General features: G+C 51.5%; 1 protein-coding gene across 1 annotated transcript in view; it reads left to right on the top strand.

Annotated features, from left to right (window-relative positions):
• Window positions 1–246: 246 nt before the first annotated feature.
• Window positions 247–21,505, top strand: part of TRAM2 (translocation associated membrane protein 2) — a 69,876-nt gene continuing 48,617 nt past the window's right edge. The window contains exon 1 of the mRNA XM_065885537.1: window positions 247–366. Coding sequence (XP_065741609.1) covers window positions 247–366 — 120 coding nt within the window. The remainder of the gene's footprint in view (window positions 367–21,505) is intronic.

Below are 21,505 nucleotides of genomic sequence, written 5' to 3'. Positions count from 1 at the left end.
CGAGCCAGGCGCACCGAGTGCGGGCCGCGGGCGGCGAGGGGGCTGCGCCGGGGGCGGTCCCGGACGGCGGGGGCGGGGGCGGGCGGAGGAAGGGGGCGGGCCCCAGAAGTTGTTGGGCGCTGGGCCGGCGGCGGGAGGGCGAGAGGGCGGCGGGCCGGCGGGCGGAGTGGGCCTGGGCTCGAGAAGTTTGCGCGGCGGCTGGTGAGCGCCGGGTGCGGGCCCCGCCGGCCGTGCGCGCCCGCTGCCATGGCTTTCCGCCGGAGGACGAAAAGTTACCCGCTCTTCAGCCAGGAGTTCGTCATCCACAACCATGCGGACATCGGCTTCTGCCTGGTGCTCTGCGTCCTCATCGGGCTTATGTTCGAGGTGAGCGACAGCGGGGCGGTGAGCGCCCCTCTCGCGCGCCGCCCGGCGTCCCCCTGCGGGTCTCCGGGGTCCGCGTCTGCGCCTAGGCGCCCGGCCGCCGTGTCGGTCCCCCGCACCCCCGGCTTTGTGCACTGTGCGCCCCTCGGCCTCCTAGTCAGCCCAGACACCGCCGCCAGCTCCGCGCCGTGCCCGCCTGCCCTGCCGCCCTTTTGGGCACCTACCGTACCCTGCAGCTCTCCCTGCAGCCCCGAATCCTCAGCCTGGCCTCGAACCAACCGCAGAGCTGCCACCCGGCCCGCCCAGCGCGGGTTCCTTTTTGGTGTCCGGGAGCCAAGCCCGGAGACTTCCAGACCCGCAGTCATTGCACAACTCCCCTTCCCAAGCCGTGGCTGCTAGCTCCTCTGGGCTTTTCCAGTGGGAGGGACCCCGGCCCTTTTCCTCCTCCCACTTGATTTTCGGGGTCTTTTGCATCCTCCGCTCTGGGCCAGACTCGGGGTGTTCACGTGTGGCCCTGGCCCCATCCCAGCAGTGCACTTCTGCCGTCCTCCCGCCACCCTCCCCACCCCCCCTTTTTTTTTTTTAACTCTTGCCCAAAAGGCCAGTTTTCATAAACCCTGTTTCACTCTGTGAACTGTTCATTCAGATCCATCTGTGGTGGACCCAGAGCTTCTCCTGTGACAGGAGCAAGGCGCGGGCCAGGGATACCCTCTGCTTTTAGGGGAAAGGTGATTCTCTAAAAGCTATTCGGGTAGGGGGAGATGACGGGGTCCTGCTCAGGACAGCTGGGGCAGGCCTCATAGAGCAGGGAGTTTTAGTAAGCCCGAATGGGGTCAGAATCCAAGGGGGCTGATGGGAAGGATTCCCTACTCCCGACAGCCAGAAAAATGTGATATTCACAAGTAGGGAGAACTGGCAAACGCTGAGTATAGGACTTGCTGTGGTCTGTCTTGTCTCAAGGGTCAGATATGTGAGTGACACTTCGTGGGCAGCTTATCTGCATTCTCAGGAATGGGTTAGGAAGCTGTAACTCTCTATAAATTGCCTTGAAGATGGAAGATTCCTGGCGTGGCTAATTACCTCTTCTGTGTCCCTCAGTCTCTGGGTTCCCTATCTCCTCTCTAAGGATGACAAGGGCCCTGCTTGGTCAGTGAAGCTGCCCTCAAGCTGGGGACATTCTTGTGGTGGCCGAATCAGCGTTGGATGTCTGCATGTGTCCTTGGCTGGGCTTCAGGGTCTGCAGGCCTCCTTTACTCCTTCCACCCACCCCGACAGCTCTCGTGATGTATCGGCGGCGAGGGCTTTGTCAAGCCATGGTAGTCCCGGTGTCACGGTCCCTGCTCTGTCACTAATTTGACGAAATAAAAAACAGATGCAGCCTCAGTTTCCCCATCATTACAGATGAGTAAAAACTGTCTTCCTTACAGCGTTATTGTGAGGTTTAACTGAGATCATGTGAGCAGCAAAAGCCATAACAGGTTCTACCAATGTGAAATCAGGTCGTTTGCTCCTGAAACCCTGTTATTGTTGATCATAATAGCTTAGCGGGATAGGAGAAAATTTGTTTGGTCCAGCCAGTGCTCTCAGTGTCTCCTTGCTGTCCTCCATTCTAAGAGGCCTCCCAGTGCCTTGTCACCAGACTTGGAGGGTGTGGTTGGAAAGACACGTGACAGCTGTAGCCCTCACAGCCAGCGACGTCTCTTGCATAGCCTGGTGGGTCTCTCTGCTGTGTGTCTGGCATTCATTAAGGATGGCGGCTCTACCTGCTTTTACCTTTGCTCAAAAAGAGCTGCCGAGTATTTGAGCTCGGTACCTCCTTCCCTCGCTGCCTCTGGTCTGGTGGAAAGTCCTGTTGGTTAAACCTGGCCGTCCATGGGAGGTGGAAAGTGCTAGGAGCCCTTAATTCCAGTACATGACAAGAGGAAGGCCCAGGGTGGGAAAAAAAACCCTGAAAAAACTGCCCTGCCCTCCTCCCCCTTTTGGGATTGGACTGGGGAGTGTTGAAACGGCCAGGGCTGAAATGCCTGCCTCACGGCTCCCTGTCCCACCACCCTCTTCTGGTAGAACCTTCGCCCCGCGGCATCTGTACGTACAGGACAGGTTGTCTCCTCAGGAAGGTGCACTGGAGGTACGTTGTGGGTCGGTGCAGGCTGGTCTGGGAGGAGGAGGGCCGTGTCCAGACCTCCCTTATGAATCACGTGTGTTCTGCACTAGGCACACAGTAGGTCTTCATTGTCTGTACCTACCAACTGACTCTCCAAAGAGACAGGTATCTGCCGGGGGGACTCAGATTTCTGGAACTCTGCTCTCCCTACCAGATGAGAGCAGGACCTCAGAGAAACACATGTGGGCATCCTCATCGTTGGGGTAAACCAGCCAGGGACTTACAAGCTATCACTCAGGGCCATCTGGGTTCTTCCCTGGAGGGGTGGTGTGTATGTGTGTGTGTATATAGGGATGCAGATGGTGGGGGGCAGGCCAGCACTTAACACGACTCACTTTTTCTTAGGAGTGAGGACGGAAGGAGATGGAAAGGGGAGGGGAAGGCAGGGAGAGAGGACGGCAGGCTTTTGGGTTTCTAACTTGGGCAGGGCTAGGATGCCTTCATTCAGAAGCTGAATCAGGAAAACTCAATTATAATTCTTCCCACAAAGAGCGAGTCTCCTGGCTACTTCTCCCTCTGGGGTCCCCTGCCCAGCCTCTGCCAATGAGCTGGGGCCCTCTTCCCCCACCCCAGCCAGCCACAGCCTGGCCCTTGCATCTTAACTGGTCTCCACTTCTTCCCTGCCTCGCCCCTTCCCCAACTCACTGGTCAGCTTACCAGCGTTCAGAGGGGCTTTCGTTCCCCCGCAGGAACCCCAGGACTTTAGTTCTGTCCCCTGGGAGATGATGACTCCAAGTTCCTTCCCTTGGGATCACTTCCTTTGGGGAACACACATGAAAGGGTTGCCCTCCCACCTCTGTTTGGTTCAGTTTTGAACCCTCCTGAGGTCCCTTCTCCCATTTCCGAGGCCAGGGGCAGGCTCTTCCCCCTGAGCCCAGGTTTTCTTTCCATCCTGCGGGCTGTTTGGAATAGAGCTGTTCTGTGCAGCCACAGCACTTGGCTAAAAAATGTCAGGAATGTGGAGCTTTATTTTCCCCCCTCCTTCCCTTCCAGCTTTCTCTTTCTTGACTCTGCTGGGGAGAGGTGGTGCAAGGGGGATTTCTACTCCACGCTTTGGTCCTTCAGGCCTGTCTGAGGTGGAGCCCGGCCGGAGCGGCCTTCAGGGTGTGGGCAGCCAGTGGGGTGTGTGTCAGATTTGAAAGCCGCCTCCCCTCTCCTTTCCCTTTCCAATGTCCTGTTCCTTTGGTGCCACAGTGCCACGTTTCAAACTGAAACAGGCAGGGGGAAGAGAGAGGAAAAGGCGCTCATTAGCGAGAACAGAGAATGAGAACAAGGGGGCACATCCAGCAGAGAGGAAGCCACTTGTACATTACCTACAAAATGTCATTTCGAGACAGACTTCTTCTGTTTGTTGCAAAGCTCATTTGCAGGCGCTGCTGGCTCTGCGGCACGGAAATGGTTCTGAAATTCTGGGCCCGTCATTTGGAGGTTGGGTTCCTGTTTGGTCTGTGATGACGTTAAGAATTCAGGGCCCAGAAAACTTTGGGGGTGTTGGTTGGTTTTTGCTTTTTAATTGTTCTGGAGGCAGATGTGGTGGAGCCGCCTTTTCTCCAGGAACTGCCTTCTTCCCGGTTGCTGACACCACGGTCAGCTTGTCGGGGTGATGTGTTTGCAGCGTGCACAGTGGGAGCCCGTTGTGTCACGACCTGGCAGGACACGGGTTCCGTGGCACCAGTGCCCATCCTCCCAGGCATCCCTGCAGACATCACAACCTGAAGGGAGGCTGCTGGTCCTGCCCCTTAGCATTAGTGCTATAAGACAGCTCTGCTTACATTCTGTTATTACAAAGAGCCGTGCACGTGGCACAGATGTACATCTGAGGGCAGATGTCGCTTTTATTTTAATTCCTGATCGCTTTTGAAGATGTTCTTCTGCCAGCTGTTACAGTTCCTGACTTACGCATCTTCCTCTCCAGCCTCTGACGTGGCTCATCAGTGGCGTTCTGGAGAAATGAGTCAGGGGAAGCCGAGAAGGGCCACTTAGTCTCTTAGGTGCCCTTGTTCTGTGGTTGGATTTTTACCCGCATTTCAGTGATCTGAACAAAAGAGCAGAGATTTGGAACTAGTGTACCTCCTGGTCCAGCCTCAAGTGTAAGTAACCCTGTCCTGTGGGATGTAAGGGCACCTCGGTGATCCCCGTTTCTTCTTCTGGCAAAAATGCGACATCCAGAAAGGTGGTGTTTATCAGTGAGTGAGTTTTTAACCCTCACAGCACGATGAAGGTACAGATGTCCCGCACTGGGCCTGGCCCACGGGCGCTTAATTGACGGTCTCAGCCACGCTGGTGGCCCCTGTTATTGGCGTCATGGCTGGGTGTGTGAGAACACCTTCCGCTATCAGCCTGGCTTGAATTTCAGTTTAGATAGGACCTGTTTTTTCCATGAGACCTTTCCCCCAAGTTCTCCAGTGCCAGCTGTCTGCTCCAAAGCGGGCGATCACTCTGCCCTGGGTGCCTCTTTCCCCTGCTCCCCACAGAGAACATCTGTTGTCCCTCTGCCATCCGTCTTATTGGAAGGTGGGCTGGGGGTGCTGGAGGGTCTCACAGCTGCCGCTGTCAGGTGCCCCGCCAGCTCCGTCGGTGCCACTTTCCTCTTGCTCCCTCTGTTGTCTGCACCCTCGGCCGCTGCTTCCTGGGGGCACTGTCCGGCCCGGTCTAGTCCTGCCTGTTTGCAGAGTCGCATGTGTTGCTATGGAGAAAACTTCACTCTGGCAGGCATGAGCTCCTTTCTGATCTGCTTCTTCGTGGGCAGGGGCCCCAGAAATCAGTCTGTGGCAGAGCTGATATATCTCCCGTTCCCACCCTGATACATGCCTAAGCTGGAGGGTTGATAAGAGCGGATTAGAGTTCCCAAACTACAGAAGTGCTTTCTAATCAGCCAGAGTGCTATTAGCAAGCTTTGGTGGGAAACTTTACTGATACGATCTCTTAACCTTTTCATCCAGCACTGTGTATCTGGTGTCCATTGGTACCTAATGGTTAAAGAAAAGGGGGCAAAAAAAGGGAAAAGAAAACAGTAAAGCTACTGCCACGGCTCCTGACACAGCCCGTCTCATTTCCCGAGCAGACCTTTGTCTCTCACACAGCCTGTTGCTTTGCCTTGACTTACCTCAATGTCTCACGTGTCCCCAGTGGAAGGAAACCCAGCCCAGCTTAGTCACCACTGGTTAACATTGGGAGTTGACGTTGCAGTTTGAAGAGCTCTGCAGGCAGGTCTCCTGGACAGTGTAGGTTCACACAGCTTTCCTGCGTGAAGGAACGGAGCCCGATTGTGAGTGGGGGACTGGGAGGCCCCTGGAGGGAATTTGGGGGCACGCAGGGTTAGGTGAGCCGCTGCTCTGTGGCTCTCTGCCCGAGCCACGTTGCCTCTTGACAGCTCCCCTCATCTGTCTCGAGGGGTTGGCAGCATTTTGCGTCTGTGAAATGCTTTACTAGCCTCACCCTGTAATCTGGATGGTTTATGGGGGTTGTCATACCCATCCAGAGCCTGGCTTCTAGAGGAGAGACTTGGCCAAGGACCATCCGCTCCGAGTTAGAGTTGGAGCCAAAACAAGAAGTCAGCCACGTCTGGCTCATATTTAGAGCTCAGCCCCGATGCTTCCACCAATGGGGTGTCTAGAGAATGTAGCCACAGGCCGCTTTATTTTTCTCTGTCTGAGTGGAATCTGTTTATTACCTGGAAGTAATGTCTGCGGGTCACTGTTCCACTTGGAGGCTTTTCTGTCTGGAAGAGTCGTTGCCATTTGCAGTGACTCCCTGAAAGACTCCAGAGAGTGACCCAAATGTGTGTATCACGTGTGACCGTGGGCGAGTGGGCAGAGGCTTTACCTCCTGTTAAAGTTACTGTCTGCTGTTAGCCCACATCTGCGTGAGAGTGGCTGCTTCTGGCTGCTATATCTTCACGGCCTGTATCATCAAGTGAATATCATGGCCGTAGCTCAAGGGCACATCTTCACGTTTTACAAGTCTAAGGGCTAAAGGGAAACCTAGACTATCATCTACTATGTTTACAGAAAAGGAAAATAAGACCCCAGAGGTTGGGTGATTTGCCCAGGACAGCAGAGTGAATTTCTGGTAAACTTGGGGCTTGAACCCACGTCATCTGACTCAAGACCAGTGCATTTTTACGCATCTGCTCACTGGCTTTCCCGACGCTGCCTTTGAATGTCATTGTGTGTGCAGAAGCCTTGAAATGGACAGATCCTTCCTAAATGTGCTGCGTTCGTTTAGTCGGCAGCTGTTTGCGGACTGGGTGCCTGCCGTGTGCTTGTGTGGAGCTCTGGGAATGCAATGCAGATGAACCAGGTGGGGTCCCTGTCTTCAAGGAGGTCACGATGTGGTAGCTTAAAGCTGATCGACTGTTTGTGGATAGAAGTGAGGTCTTGAACTTGATGAAAGTGGCAGGTGCAACTTACAGATCATTGGGCCTCACCCTCAAGCCATTGCCGTTGGTGGAGGGGGGAGTTTATTGACTAGAGACCCAACACCCTGAGTGGTCAGCAGGCAGAAGACAAGCATGGCGGTGACTCCTGGGCATCTCATGTGTCACAGCCTTGCGGATGAGTGAACTGACCAAAGGCAGCGAGTGTGTATGTGTGTGCAAGGTGTGATTTCTGGCACTCGGAGGCCTTCATTGATTGGAACCTTGCTTGAGGTTCAGAGAACTCTTCCGTAGGGTTTCTTAAGATTTCCAACATCAAATCCCAGCGGGATCTGTGATGTGCCTTTTGGGTTAGTGGGGGTGAGAGTCGCACCTGAGGTGAGAAAGGACATCATCCTCAGAGCCTCAGTTGTCCTGCCTTTGAAGAGGGTTTCTTAATAAAGCTCCTTAAGTTTTACAGACAGAGTATCATTAGTTTAATCAGTTTGTTCTTTCGTCTTTATCATAAAGGTGCAGATACGCTCTGTTTTCACGGAGAACTTTAAAAAGAGACTTTTTAATGATGACTTCCGTGGCTCCCTGCTCTGTTAACCTCTGCCCCCTTGCTTTGAGGAAAGCCCGCGACCTCACTGGTTAGTTAACAGGTGTTTCTGGTCTGTTGTGCATGCCCAAGCGCAGTGCTGGCATCTTCGAAAAGATAGCATTGAGAGTCAGTGAGAACATGGCTTTGGGGTGAGAGGTGACAGGGGATGTATTATCAGCTCCTTTCCTGAGGGTTAAGGGCAGTCTGGGGGCTCCTGACCTGGAGGAGCGATCCCAGGATAGGCAGGCCTTCGCTCCGTGATTCCCGGAGTCCTGCGGGAAGTCGCGGCGTCCCTTCACGATGCCCTGCAGAGAAGGATCTCCTCTCCGAGGAACTTCTTCCTCGGGACTTGGGACGGGATGGGGCTTTTCAGACCCAACACTTCTGGAGTTCAGAGTGTTTGGTTTGCTCTCCGACTTTGTACTGGGTCAGCTTTTGACCTCGATGGGCAGGGAATAACTTGTTTGTATGGATTTGGTGACTGCTGTTTGGAAGAGGGGGTGGAGGTGGAAAGGAATGAGGGATCGCTGATTTTTTCTTTTCTGTAATTGCAGTTTGGTCTCTGGTTTGGCGTGACGTGCGGGCACGAGCTCCTCTTCCAGGGTCCCCGCGACAGAGCCCGGGCAGGGAGCTGTGCAGTGGAGGGGTGAGGACTGGGCCCCGGGGCCTCTGCCCCTAAGTAGCTGTGCGGCCCCTTCTCCAGTCTGGGCCCCGCTGCTTCCTGCAAGTGTCAGTTGCTCTGCGTCTCAGTCATGCCTTCCTGAGATGCTGATGCAGAACAGGGCCGGGACATACGGGTAACACTCCAGTTGAAGGAGCACCTTCCCCACAGCCACACGGATTCAGGGTTAATGAGAAAAACGTTGCCCTCCACTACCTTCTGAAGTTGAGGTAGTGGTCTCAACTTCTGCTTTTGGTTTCATTCCTTATTTGAGTTGAAGTCTAGCCTGAATTTGGGTTTGACATGTCATGGAGCTTAGTGGAACCAGTGGTGAGGGAGGAGAAAACCCATATGTTAGAAAGGAATCACCTGGGATGGGAGAGGGGGTGGGCTCTGTCTGTGACTTCGGAGTCAGAGGCCGTGTGGCCCCTCCCAGGCTGACAGGGGACCCGGGAAGAGCTAGAAGAGGTCTCTGTCCTGGGCAGCACGGCCAGCGCCTGCCCTGCCCGCTCAGCGTTCGTCGCGCTGGTGCTCAGGGTGGTCCGGGGCCCTGGCTGGAGCGTGTGTGCACGTTCAGGGACCCGCTCGTTCCCGCCACCCCTTGCGCCCCTAGGGGCCGGTTTATTTCGGTCAGTAGGGTGAGCCTAGAGTGTGAAACACCCCCCAACCCCACACCTACAGCAGCGTGCTTATGGCATTGCCCAGCCAGCTGATAACACTCCCACTCCATCTGCAAGGCCTGCAGCTCCTCTACCCACGAGCATGCTTTCTGCCTCGAAATTATGAGAGGGAATTAACACCAGTACTGGAGGGGGAGAGATGTTGTGAGGAGATGCATCAGCACTTAGTGACATCCTCCCGAAGCCTAGTTTCAAGTAGGGATTATCTGCTATGGTTAACGTTTGAAATGTCACAGTTTTGGACTCACCAAATGTAGGCCTCACCTGTGCCATCCAGTAGGCAGCCACAAGCCACACCTGGCTATTTATTTATTTAGATTAATTAATTTTTGGCTGCACTGGGTCTTCGTTGCGGCGAGCAGGGGCTACTCTTCATTGCAGTGCACGGGCTTCTCATTGCAGTGGCTTCTCTTATTGCGGAGCATGGGCTCTAGGCATGCGGGCTTCAGTAGCTGTGGCGCACGGGCTTAGTTGCTCCGCAGCATGTGGGATCTTCCCGGACCAGGGCTTGAGCCCCTGTCCCCTACATCACCAGGCGGATTCTTAACCACTGCGCCACCAGGGAAGCCCACACCTGGCTATTTAAACATAAGCCCGTCAAGACGAAATGAAACGAAAGATTCAGTTCCTCAGTCACACCGACCACATTTCAAGTCCCCAGTAGCGCTGAGATGGAACATTTTGATCATCACAGAAAGTACTGTTGGACAGCACTGGTCTCCACGTCGCTTCCTGAGGGTTTGGTTTTTGTTTGTGTAGTAATAAGTCATGAGGGGTCCTTGTGGTGTGGTTCTGTTAGGGACTGTTAGAGGCATGGATTATAGGGCCGAGGTCGTGGGCCTGGAGCCACATGGCCTGGGTCTGAATTCTGGTTTTCCATGTCCTAGCAGTGTCATCTTGGTAAATTATTTAATCCCTCTGTGCCCCTGTTTCCTCATCAGTAAAATGGGGATAATACTATGTCTGAGAGGCGTTGGGAGGATTAGAAACATCAACACAAAATACGAAATGTTAATACAGACACAGCGCTCAGAAGAGGGCCTGTTGCAGGGTGAGAGCCCAGTGCGTGTTCCCCATCGTTCCTGTTACACTCGGGAGGTGTTGGAGCGATGCCTCGACCGTGTGGGGCTCCCTCAGCATTTGGAACGCAGCTGGGAACGGGATGCATGGAGAGGTCAGCCCTGTGCCCTGTCCTGTGACCTCCACACCGGACGAGTCACTCAGGCCCTTGCTGACAGCCACCTGCACTCACTTTACATACAGTTACAGGAAGCTTGGGTATCTGGTCCAAGGTTACAGAAGAAAGAATACGTTAAGATGGGAGCAGTGGCTGGGGCAGGTGGATGGTGGTGGCCGACAGCTTGAGACTTTCTCCCGGAGGCAATGGGGGTCTTTGAAGAGCTTCGGGAGTACAGTGATGTGAGGCTGTGTCCCCTGTTCCGGAGATACATGGAGGTGAGATTGGAGGTGAGTCTGGTGAGGAGACTGTGGCACTGACCCCCAGGAGAACTCCCCCAAACCCCCAACACAATTTCAGTCTCCACCCCAACTGAGAAGTATGCCCCGGGACCCACACACCTGAACTCCCTGGTGTCCACTCGGTGTGGCAGGCACGCTGTATGACCCGGCAGTTGTGAGGGTCAGACTAGGGCGGGGGGGGGGGGCAGGGAGGGAGGAGGGCTCCGCCTGGGAGCCGCTGCAGCCCCGAGGCTGCCCGTTGCGGGGCTGTCCTTGAACTCCGGTGTCTCTGTGCCACTGTGTGGTGCCGGCTTCGCGTGACTTTATCACCAAAGTGTCCTTCAGACTTATTCAAACAGTGTGTTTTGCATCTAATGTGATTTCTGATTTTTTAAGAAGTCGGGGCTCAGCCAGGTGGAACATCTCCCCCCCGCCCCCCGCTTTTTTCTTTCGGCTGCATAAGCTGTGAAGAGGCTTACGCTCAAGTATGGCGGCCTGACCCGAGGAAGCCGGGTTTGTTCCAGTGTCAGAGGAGGTGGAGGGCGGGGGGGCTCCTCTGGGGAGGTTTCCTAGGGATGGGCGGGAATGGGGCTGCAGGGGGTTGACTGGGGACAGAGGAGGGAGGCCTGGCCTGTGTGCAGCTTCCTTCACAGAGTTGCTGCCTTCACTGTACGTGAGGGGCCGCCCGCGCTCTGCCAGGCGGTGCTGACAGGTGTCAGTCGTCATTCTTTGACGTGTGCTGGACAAGGTGAGGGCTGCCTGATCTGCCATGTGCCTTCCATCTCTGAGCTGGTGCCAGGCCCCTGGGAACAGAAGGAGGAGATTTGCCCCTTGTCTGATTTCTCGCCCCCTGGTGGAACCCTGGGAGGCTTCTTCCCGAGGCCTGTGGGTGATCACCCACGATATTATTAAATCCCCCTGACCCCCAGTGCCTGTAGTTTACGTGGTGTGCAGAGGAGGGAAATGCTTTAAAGCAAGTGCATGTGTCAGAGCAGACCCCCGCGGTCACTGCTCCCTTGGCCTCGCCCCCGCGTCTGGTCACTAAGTCCCACCAGCTTGACCTTCTGTGCTGCTCTGTGTACCCGCTCGAGCTCTGCTATTCGGCCTTGGCTCAGACCCTGGGCCTCTCTCACCTGAACAGTGACAGTGAGTCCTACCTTGGTCCTCAGCCTGTTGTCTGGCCTCCCCTCTGGCCCCTCCTCCACGGAGCTTCCGCTGATGTCCTCAGACTCAGAGCTGGGCCTGGGTCTCCCTCCCTTACAGCCCTTTGGTGGTGCCCACCCGAAGTCTGGGCTGCTCGGCATGGCATTCAAGGCTCCCCTGGAGTCTGACCAGCCTTTGTCCTCCACACTCGGCCCGCCCCTACCCTGACCCCTCGTCACAAACCATCTAGTGGTTCCTGAACACTTTTCTTTCATGCCTCCCGTTTGTTTATGCACCTTCCCCCATCTTCCCTCTCCCCCTTTCATTGGACTGACTCACGCTTCTCCCTTGATACCTCCTGTATCGCACTGGCAGCACCTGCTCAGAACGCTCTCCCTGGCCCCCAGCAGAGTTCACACCTCCTTGCCACCTGCCTCTGTATTTTTCTCGTTTATTCATTGAGCCCGACTCGCATTGAGCATTTGCTCTCTGCCATGCACTGTTCTTGGGGCCAGGGTCACAGATGACGAGGCAAAGATGCTACCGTCACAGAGCCCGGAGTCCTCTGAGAGGGGGCGGTGTCGTCGGTGCTCTCATGTGCACGGGTACAGTGTGAGTCAGAGGAGGGCGCAGAAGCCCCCGGAGGGTTGGGGACAGTTCACTGTAGACAGGAGAAGTTTGCGCTGGGCCTGGAGGCCTGAGGGATGCTGGCCGGGCAGATAGGCCGGGGAGAGGGTGTTCCAGGCAGAGGAGGGACCTGTGTAAAGGCCCGAGAGGTAAGGGGGTGGAAAGTGGCTCTGTGTTGCCAAAGCTGGGGAGGTGCTTCAGGAAGGAAGTTATGGAAGATGCGTCTGGACTGGCAGGCAGGGCCGCGGAGGCCCAAAGTTTGGATTTGCTCCCCAGCTTAGGTAATAGGGAGCCACTGCAGATTCCTGAGCACGGGAGTGACTCCATCAGAGTTGTACCAGGAGAGTCACAGGCAGAAGGGACAAGGCTGGCTCCTTGCACTTGCTATGAGTGCCCCCCGGAAGGAAGGGTTGCTTCACATTTTCTCGGTGTCCCCCACCCCTCTGTGCCTGACACGTAGCTGGTGTGAAACGATCAAGGCTGGGCCAGCGCACACACAGGGGAGTGCGTCTTGAGCTGCCTTTCTGCTGCTGCTGGTGGTCGTTTGCAGCCTTTCCATCCACGCTTTCTTCTCTGGGTTCTCAGCTGCTTCTGGGCTCACTAGGAATGCTGGCTACTTTAGCGTGTGCGTACAGACGGAGAACCTAGAATCCTGGCCTTTTAAAGCTTAAAAAAAGAATGTTTTTGAATAGGTGATATTTGGCAATACAGTCACATTGTTCAAAAATCAAAAACATGTAAGAAGAATAGATTGAGAAATGTCCCTCCCCTACCTCTTCCCATCCAGCTCCCTTCCCCTGCCCCCAGGTAACCACTTTTATTAATTTTTGCATATCCTTCTTAGGTTTTCTGGAAAGCCCCCTTTGCCCTGGGCGGGGTAGTTGCTGCTGCCTCAGCGCTCCAGCCCCTGTGCCCCCCCCATCTCAGCCCTTACTGCCCCACCTCCACCGTCTGGGCCAAGCAGCTATAAATATATGATAGATTTTCCACATACACACATGTATATATGTATGTGTGTTATATGTGTATGTATGTATATGTGTGTATACACATACATACGTATATATATAGAGAGGTATATGTATACTTATTCCTGCCTCCTTTCTTACATGCCTTGCCTTTTTCTGCTTGCACAATATCCCTGAGATCTTTCCATGTCAGCACACAGAGAATTTCCTCATTTGTGTCCAGGGTTGCTTAGTCTTCCATTGTATAGATTCTCTGTACTTCATTTAACCAGTCCCCTTTAGATGGACACTTGGGTGGTTTCCAGTCTTTTGCTCTTATAAACAATGCTGCAGTGAATATCTTAGTACGCACATCATTTGGTACCTATACAGGCATATCTTGTAGCATATTTTCCCGGAAGTGGCATGATTGGTTCCAAGCATAAGTTCATTTGTATTTTTGATAGATATTGACAGATTTGTCCTTGTCCTTTTAAAATACCATGTTCAAACCAAGGAATCAGTTAGCCGTGGCCTATTTATCCTGTAGCCGTGAAAATACACGTTATATACTAAAAGCTGTGCCAGTGTCTGCATAGATCTGGTTCCCTGTTGTATTCTCAGCATCTAGCCCGATGCCTGGTACGTAACAGGAGTCAAGTACTTGTTGGATCTTTAAATTACATCATTTGGCACGTTTGAGTAACGAGGCCCTTCCCTATTGGTTATCTTTCAGCCCCGCTGTGAGGTTTCTCTCGCCTCTGTCCCTTCATACAAATTCTTCCCTTAGGACACTCTGGCTTTGCATTTTGGTCAGCTGGTCCTCGATCCTCAGGCCACAGCCCCCTTTTTGTGGAAAGCCTCCCCTTTGCCCTGGGCAGGGTCGTTGCTTCTGCCTCAGTGGTTCGTCCCCTGCGCCCCCCCATCTCGGCCCTTACTGCCCCATCTCCACCGTATGGGACCTCATCACTAGGGCGGGAGAAGGGCTTGCTCACCGCGTGTCTCCAGCACCCGGCCCAGCACTTGGCGTTCCAGTGGTTTCCACGTCGTATTCTTTCAGTAAAGAAGTGGTAAAGTAGAATCACCTACTGATAACCAGTTTTGAAAGAATCTTTTTTGCATATTTAATGGACATATAATTTGTATACTATAAAATTCAGCATTTTAAAGTGTGTAGTTCAGTGTTTTTTTTGGTATATTCACCATGTTTTGCAACGATCACCGTTATCTAATTCTACGTTTCCATCAGCCCCCAAACAAAGCAGTTAGCAGTCACTTCCCATTGGTCTTACCCCAGCCGTGAATCTACTTTCTGTCTCTTTGGATTTGCCTGTTCTGGACGTTTCATGTAAGTGGAATCATATAACATGTAGCCCGTGACTGCCTTCTTCCACTTAGCCTAACGTTTTCAGGGTTCATCCATGTAGTAATGTGTATCAGAGCTCATTCTTTTTGACGGCTGAGTAATATTCCACTGTGTGCAAATGCTGCATTTCCTTTATCTCTTCATCAGTTGGTGGACATTTGGGCTGTTTGCATCACACCACATGAATAATGCTGCCATGGACATTTGTGTACAAGTTTTTGTGTGGACATAATATTTTCAGTCTTCTTGGGTATACACCTAGGAGTGGAATTGCTGGGTCATCAAATAATTTTAATATGGGAAAGCAGCCGGCATGGAAACTATATTGAACTATTTGTCTTTTTGGTCTGAGAGTTAAATCTCAGGGCCAGCACTGCAAATATTGCCCACTACTATCCAGGCTTCACACAGCAGTGCTGGCTTTTGAAATTTATATTAGGTGGACTGCATCCCAGTGACCATCTGTGACCCAGAGGCAAATACTTTTGGAGTTTACACAGTAGGATTTACTGAATTCTCACCATGTGCACAGTGCCACCTCTTTGAAGATGCCGAAATAGAGGGCACAGATCTTGCCCTAAAGTCATCATTCATTTGAAACAACCTAAGTATCCATTTATATTGAACCAGTTAAGTAAATTATAGTATAGCCATATGCTGGAATACTCTATAGCTGTTTAAGAGAGAATAAGGTCAATCTTTATGTATTGACATGGACTGATATCTGAGGAAAAAAATAGATTAGTATACAGAGCATGAGTCCATTTTAATAAAGAAATTATGTTTATATATGCAAAATCTGGAAAGATCACAGCAGACTGTCAATACTGATTGTCTCCAGGAGGTAGTTTATGGAAGACTTTAGCTTTCAATGTTATATCTTTCCCTTACAAAATGTTTTTTACAGTAGGTAAAAAAGTAGCTTTTACTTATTTTTATTTAAAATTTATTTATTTTATTTTTTACTGCATTGGGTCTTTGTTGCTGCGCGCGGGCTTTCTCAAGTTGCGGCGAGCGGGGGCTACTCTTCATTGCGGTGCGTGGGCTTCTCGTTGCGGTAGCTTCTCTTGTTGTGGAGCACGGGCTCTAGGCCCGCGGGCTTCAGTAGTTGTGGCTCGCAGGCTCTTGAGCGCAGGTTCAGTAGTTGTGGCTCACGGGCTTTAGAGCATGGGCTCAGTAGCTGTGGTGCACGGGCTTAGTTGCTCCGCGGCACGTGGGATCTTCCTGGACCAGGGCTCGAACCTGTATCCCCTGCATTGGCAGGCAGATTCTTAACCACTGCGCCACCAGGGAAGCCCCGTTTGTAGCTTTTAAATTCATTTAACCCCCCCACCCCGTTATGTTTTGGAAAAAAAGGAACTTGACATAAGATTTCTTCTATCTGAATCACTAGATACCAATGTAGGATATAATACTAGACATCAGTGTATGACTAAACGCCAGATACATTTGTGGTGAATATAGTGGTCTTCCACGCCGCGTAAGCCTGGAGGTGAGAACGCTTTTAGATTCCCGCAGGGGAAGCTTCATAAGAGAAGAGTGGGACTTGGCTTGGGCCCTATAGGATGCTGACATTCATATAGCACTTTACAGTTTTTAGGGTCAAAGAATGGAGTGTGTCGAGTGCTGACCTTGTGCCGAGCACTGCAGTGAGCCCTTTCCCTGTATCCTGTCATCCCACCCTCACTGTCAGCCTTGGGGTGGGTACCGTGACTGCTCCCATAGTACAGTGAGAACTGAGGTCTAGAAAGACCAGGGAACCTGACCAAGCTTCCATTGGTCAAGAGGCCAGAGACAGAATTCACAGCCCACTTGTCTGATTTCAGAGCCCGAGTCCTTACTCCATTCTAAAGGGAAAAAGACTGAGGCTGAGAGAATTCAAATAACTGCTGGCCATCACACAGGTAGTAAACCGGGGAGCCAGGTCTGCACTTAATGCTATTCTGAATAATCCGTCACGTCTGTGACACTGATGTTTCCTGTTATGAGTTCCAGGCTGTTGAAATCCCCGGGGGGGGGGTAACAGGAGGCTGTAAGGTTCTGGGTCACAGAGGTACGTGAAACTTTTCCTTCCAGGCCTCCTTCCTTGGAGATTCATACACCACATATACTTATTAAAGAAGCAGAACATCTCAGACCTATTGGCCATCTCTTTCCAGTAGGATTTAGTAACATCCACAGATCTGCTCTGTGGAACGCCACCCTACCATCCTATAAGGAGATGGGAGTGAGGGAGGTTTGTGGACAGCTTTCTCTCTCTCCCGTAACAGGTGAGAGTGCCACCTCTAAGGTCTGCGGTTGGCAGGCTGTGGGGAAGAGTCCAAATTCTTGGGTGGATTTGGGGCCTCCTCTCTAATGCTTTAGGACACCAGGAAGGACCTACTGAGTGTCGTATTTGACATCTGTTTGTGACATTTTGTTGCAATGACTCGTGATTCACCATTGATAACAGTTACCTAATTAAACCCACCCCATACTTCTTAAACTCCAATTATTCAACCCACACAATGCCAGATTTCATACAATGAGTATTAGAAGTATCTGAGTGCCACCACCGGTTTTTTTCTGTAACACATGCTATTATCGTTTTCTTTAAATTGTGGTAAAATATATATAACATAAAAGTGTCTTACCATTTTAAAAAGTTTTAATTATATTTAATTGAATGAAAGATTCTTTAAATTCTGTAGTGCTTTACAATATTCAGAAGTTTCACACTCATGCCCTAGAGCCACGCGGCCTGGACGGGGTGGGTGGGGGAAGGGCACTGCCGCCCAAGCCAGAGCTCTACCAAACCCCCAGTCAACGGTTTGCCCAAATACCGTATCCTAGCCCTTCCACCCGGCACGTTTAAGTTAAATAGACTGTGTTTCAGCTTGCAAGCTCTGCTGCCTCCAGGAATGACTTCTGTGATTAGTCACGAGTGCCTTCGCTCCACTTTACCGCTAAAAAATGACCATGGTGACGTGGCCAAAGTCCCAGACGAGGGGCACGTGTAAACTAAACTAAATAGATCGGAGAGGACTGGCTCTAGGGCGCATCTGGGTCTGTGCATTTCCATGGTGACCTCCTGTGGTGGATTTCTTGTGTAGGTTTATTATGATGGTTCGCTCCCAGGCTCTCCTCCCCCTGGAAAACAGACTGCAGGTGTGAGGCTTGGCTGCCCTCGACGTCTGGGTGGGCACCCCGATTCCCAGTGTCACGTTGCTAGATCGTGCCGGGCTTGTAAATACCATGAAGTGTGTACAGGTTGGGGGTGCAGGCTTTGCATTCACATTGCCTGGTTCTTTACCAGCTCCCACACTTTGCTAGATAATTTAAGTTACTCAACTGTACCCCATTTTTTTGGTCCGTAAAATGGGAATGAAAGTAATTGTGCCTACCTCATTGAGTTTTTGGAAGGATCAAGTGAGCAAATAGTGCCTGTACCTACAGTGTTTTTTACAGAGCTTGATATCAAGTAAGGACTCCATCGATGATTGTTATTCGTGAATATTAATTAATTCCATGACCATTGCAGCCGTCATTAGGCAGCTACTTTTCTGTGCCTCTCATTTTCATGTTACAGTTATATATAGTCCTGGTGCATCCATGCCACACCAGACACGCCATGTGCGCTCAAACGCTGCTTCCTGGGCCACCAAGACTGCTAAGAAATGCGGAAGTGGAGTCCATTCGCTGAGGGTTTCTCCTTGGTGGGCTCTGAGCCCCCAGCCCGTGGTTCAGTGGGCTCCCTCAAGTGCTCAAGCCTCAGAATTACCCCTCACCTCTTCCCCTTCTTCTCAAAGATCATACGGCTTCAGACCACTGTCTCCTTTTCCCCTTGGGAAGAAAACTGTGAGGTCCAATGAAGTGGAGATCAGCTGCTTGAAATATTTTATACTAAGGCGTGACCTATCATAGCATTTTTTAAGATAATGAGGCGTTTGCGTTTTACGAGTTATTTTTGTTGAACGACTTTCTTTGCTGTTTGAATACCACTTTTATAAACAGATTTCTCCGCGCTCTCCCACTTAGCACAGTTGGTTTAATTATGCCTGGACACTATGGTTTTTCATGATTGTAATAAAAATGCACAGACCAAATTCTGACTTTTCCCCCACTCAATGGTATATCCAAATATTTTGAGACGTTAGCATTTTTAAAAGATGAGCTTGTTCCTAAATGCCTACCAGCAAGGGATTGGTTAGATCAGTTGAAAATGGTGACATAAATCTATATGCAGTGTCACAGAAGGATTTCCATAACGTATGGGTGTGCGGGTTGTTTTGGTTTTGCCTTTTTTTTAAGCAGGTTATAGAATGTCATGTCAGTGTGGTCCTCTCTAAAAGTTTGGATTTGTTTTATTTTTATAAAAAGACAGCTGTAAGGATAATGATCAAAATATAGTCAGTGGTAGAATTTCAAGTAATTTAAATTTTTTTCCCATGCTCGTATCTATCATACATGTATATATTTTCAACGAAATATATATCATTTTGCTAATCAGAAAAGGCACATTAAGGCTGTTATCATTTTGTAGATGGAAAGAAGGAAAGTTTGGATTGGTGCAGAGCCTGTTGCTTGGAGAGCAGGAAAGGCGAATGGAGAAATGGGAGAGAGGCTGGAGGTGGAACTGGGGTGTGTGTGGGGGGGGGAAGCTGGAGGAGGGTGTCCGCAGAGTAGCCAGGGGATGCTGTAAAGATACGCTCGTGCCTGGATCTTAGAGATGACATTCCCACCTGCTATAAATAAAAGTCTGCTTTTCAGAAGCCTTTTGAAGAGTGGCTCAGAGGGTGAAATGGGGGTATTTTAAACCATTCAGAGAAGCATCTACAAACGCATTAAGAAAAACACAAGTTGGGATTGACCAGAAGTGGAAATGAAACTTCTCAGTTCCAGTTATTAACTGAACAAGTCACATGAATGAAAAGGCCTGTGGTGAAAATTTAAGCTTTTAAAAACAGCAGTTGAAAAGTTCAAGTTTAAACCCTAACCCGCACGGCAGCCCATTGTTGCCCAGCGTGGGCCTGTGGAAGGGGCCGCCCGGTCCACTTTTTGGGTGAGACGCACTCGCTTTGGTTTCCCGAGAGCCTCCCCACCCTTCCAGGGTTGCAGAAGGTGGACAGGTGGTGGGGCGCAGGGCAGGATAGTAATGCCTCGGGGGAGGGGTTCTGGGAAGTTATGGGACTTGACTGCCTTGTAGATTCTTTGGACAGCCTCTCCTCAGTGCTCATAGCCCGGGGCTCCTGAGTCCTCTTTCCTGCCCAGGGGTGCGCTCACCTGCTACCTGGTGGAAGGGGAGCTGTTGGTGGTGGTGGCCTTATCAACACATTATTTGTTAAACCTGATTATGTAGAGGGGGTGGTGGGAGAAGCCTTGGGGCTTTCAGTGGTTTCCCATGGAAAAGACGCACAGAAAATGATAAATGACAAAGCATTGATAACAAATTAGAAGAAAAATGGCTAATTGTTACTTAGTGAATGTGTCGTGTGCCTGGCCTTGTGCTAGATCTGACCTTCTAATTGCACTAATCCCCGTAACAGTTCTCTTTAATAGATCCTGTTATCTCCGTCTACACAGAGCAAGCCGAACAGCTCCATCTGAGTTGCTGAGGGCAGAGCTGGGATTTAACACAGTCTCTCTGAATTCAGAGCCCAGGCTCTTCACTAGGCCTGGCAGTGCGGGCTTCCGGGGTGACGGAAGGAAGCAGCACGGACGGCAGGGTGGGCAGAAGGCTTCCAGAGGAGGTGAGGCAAGAGCTGGCCCTCAAAGGGAAGTTGAGGCAGAGACACAAATGGAAGGCAGAACAGAGAGGACTGGCGTTATGGGCAAGAGAAGGCGTTCAGGGAACCGAAAAAGCAGTTAGATAGAGGAAATGCTACAAAAGTTCCTGGGGCCGGGTAGTTTTGGGAAATGTGAGGCTAAACAGATTTGTTTACCGCAGGACTTGTCAGAGCCTTTAATGTAGTAGTAAGCAGTAAGGAGTCTTGTATACCTGCACCAAACATATTTGTTGACCTTGGAGAGCATTTCATGGAGTAATATTCTAGAATATTTTTTAGGACATCGGGGCTGTTGTACTGAGTTTGGGGAGTTGTGATAATCAAGGGTGGAAAGGGAAGGAGGTTCAGGATTGTCAGATTGAAGGGCTAGACATTATCTTGAGAGCAGAAGGGAGCTTGGAAGGGGGTTTATATTGTTCATATTATATATAGCGTGGCTGTTCTATCTAGGATGGTGGGAGGAGAGGGAGGAAGGTTGAGTCCTAAGGGAGAGAATCTAGTTAGAAGCCTCTTCTGTAGGCTGGTGAGAGATGAGGGTGTGACTGGAAAGAATGGATTTAATAACATAATAAAGGAAAAAGCCAGCAGGTGGCCGTAAGGACGGTGGGACTCCTTGCCTGCAGCCTGGGACATGGGCAGATATAGAGATGTCTCTTGGGTACCAGCTTTTGGAATAAAGATGCATAGTTTGATTTTTGGCATGCCGAATGGAGTTGATGGTGTGATGTTTAGGTAAAGATGTGGGAACGTCCCCCAGCAGAAGATCTGAGTAGGAAAAGTAGATTTGAGTGTCACTGGAATAGAGGTGGTCACTGGGGCAGAATTTCTAAGGGAGAAGGGCGAAGCCTTGAACCCTGTACCTTGGGGTGGAGGGGTGAATCTCTGTCCTGGAAGCATCTGTGTGTGAAGGAATCTGAGGGAGCAAAGGGACTTCAGAGAACACCCTTTAAAAGAGGAGATGGGGCTTCCCTGGTGGCGCAGTGGTTGAGAGTCCGCCTGCCGATGCAGGGGACACGGGTTCGTGCCTCGGTCCGGGAAGATCCCACATGCCACGGAGCGGCTGGGCCCGTGAGCCATGGCCGCTGAGCCTGTGCGTCCGGAGCCTGCGCTCCACAACGGGAGAGGCCACAACAGTGAGAGGCCCGCGTACTGCAAAAAAAAAAAAAAAAAAAAGGAGACCCCCCCCCCCAAGGCCTTGTGAGTGGGGTAGTAGCCTGAGGCTCACATCTGGTTTGTGGCTGAGCTCCTAAGAACAGCCCCCCTCCCTGTGCTGTTTTCCTTCTGTTCTGCAGGGCCACCTGCTTCCTCTTCTTGGTGGTATGTATTGCGTTGTGGTGACATGTTTGCAGGTGCTTCAGGAGGGCTGCGGG

This window comes from Phocoena phocoena, chromosome 10 (assembly GCF_963924675.1).
Source record: "Phocoena phocoena chromosome 10, mPhoPho1.1, whole genome shotgun sequence".
Taxonomy (NCBI): domain Eukaryota; kingdom Metazoa; phylum Chordata; class Mammalia; order Artiodactyla; family Phocoenidae; genus Phocoena; species Phocoena phocoena.
Note: the sequence above shows the minus strand (reverse complement) of the source record. Positions and strands in the feature narration are given on the sequence as shown.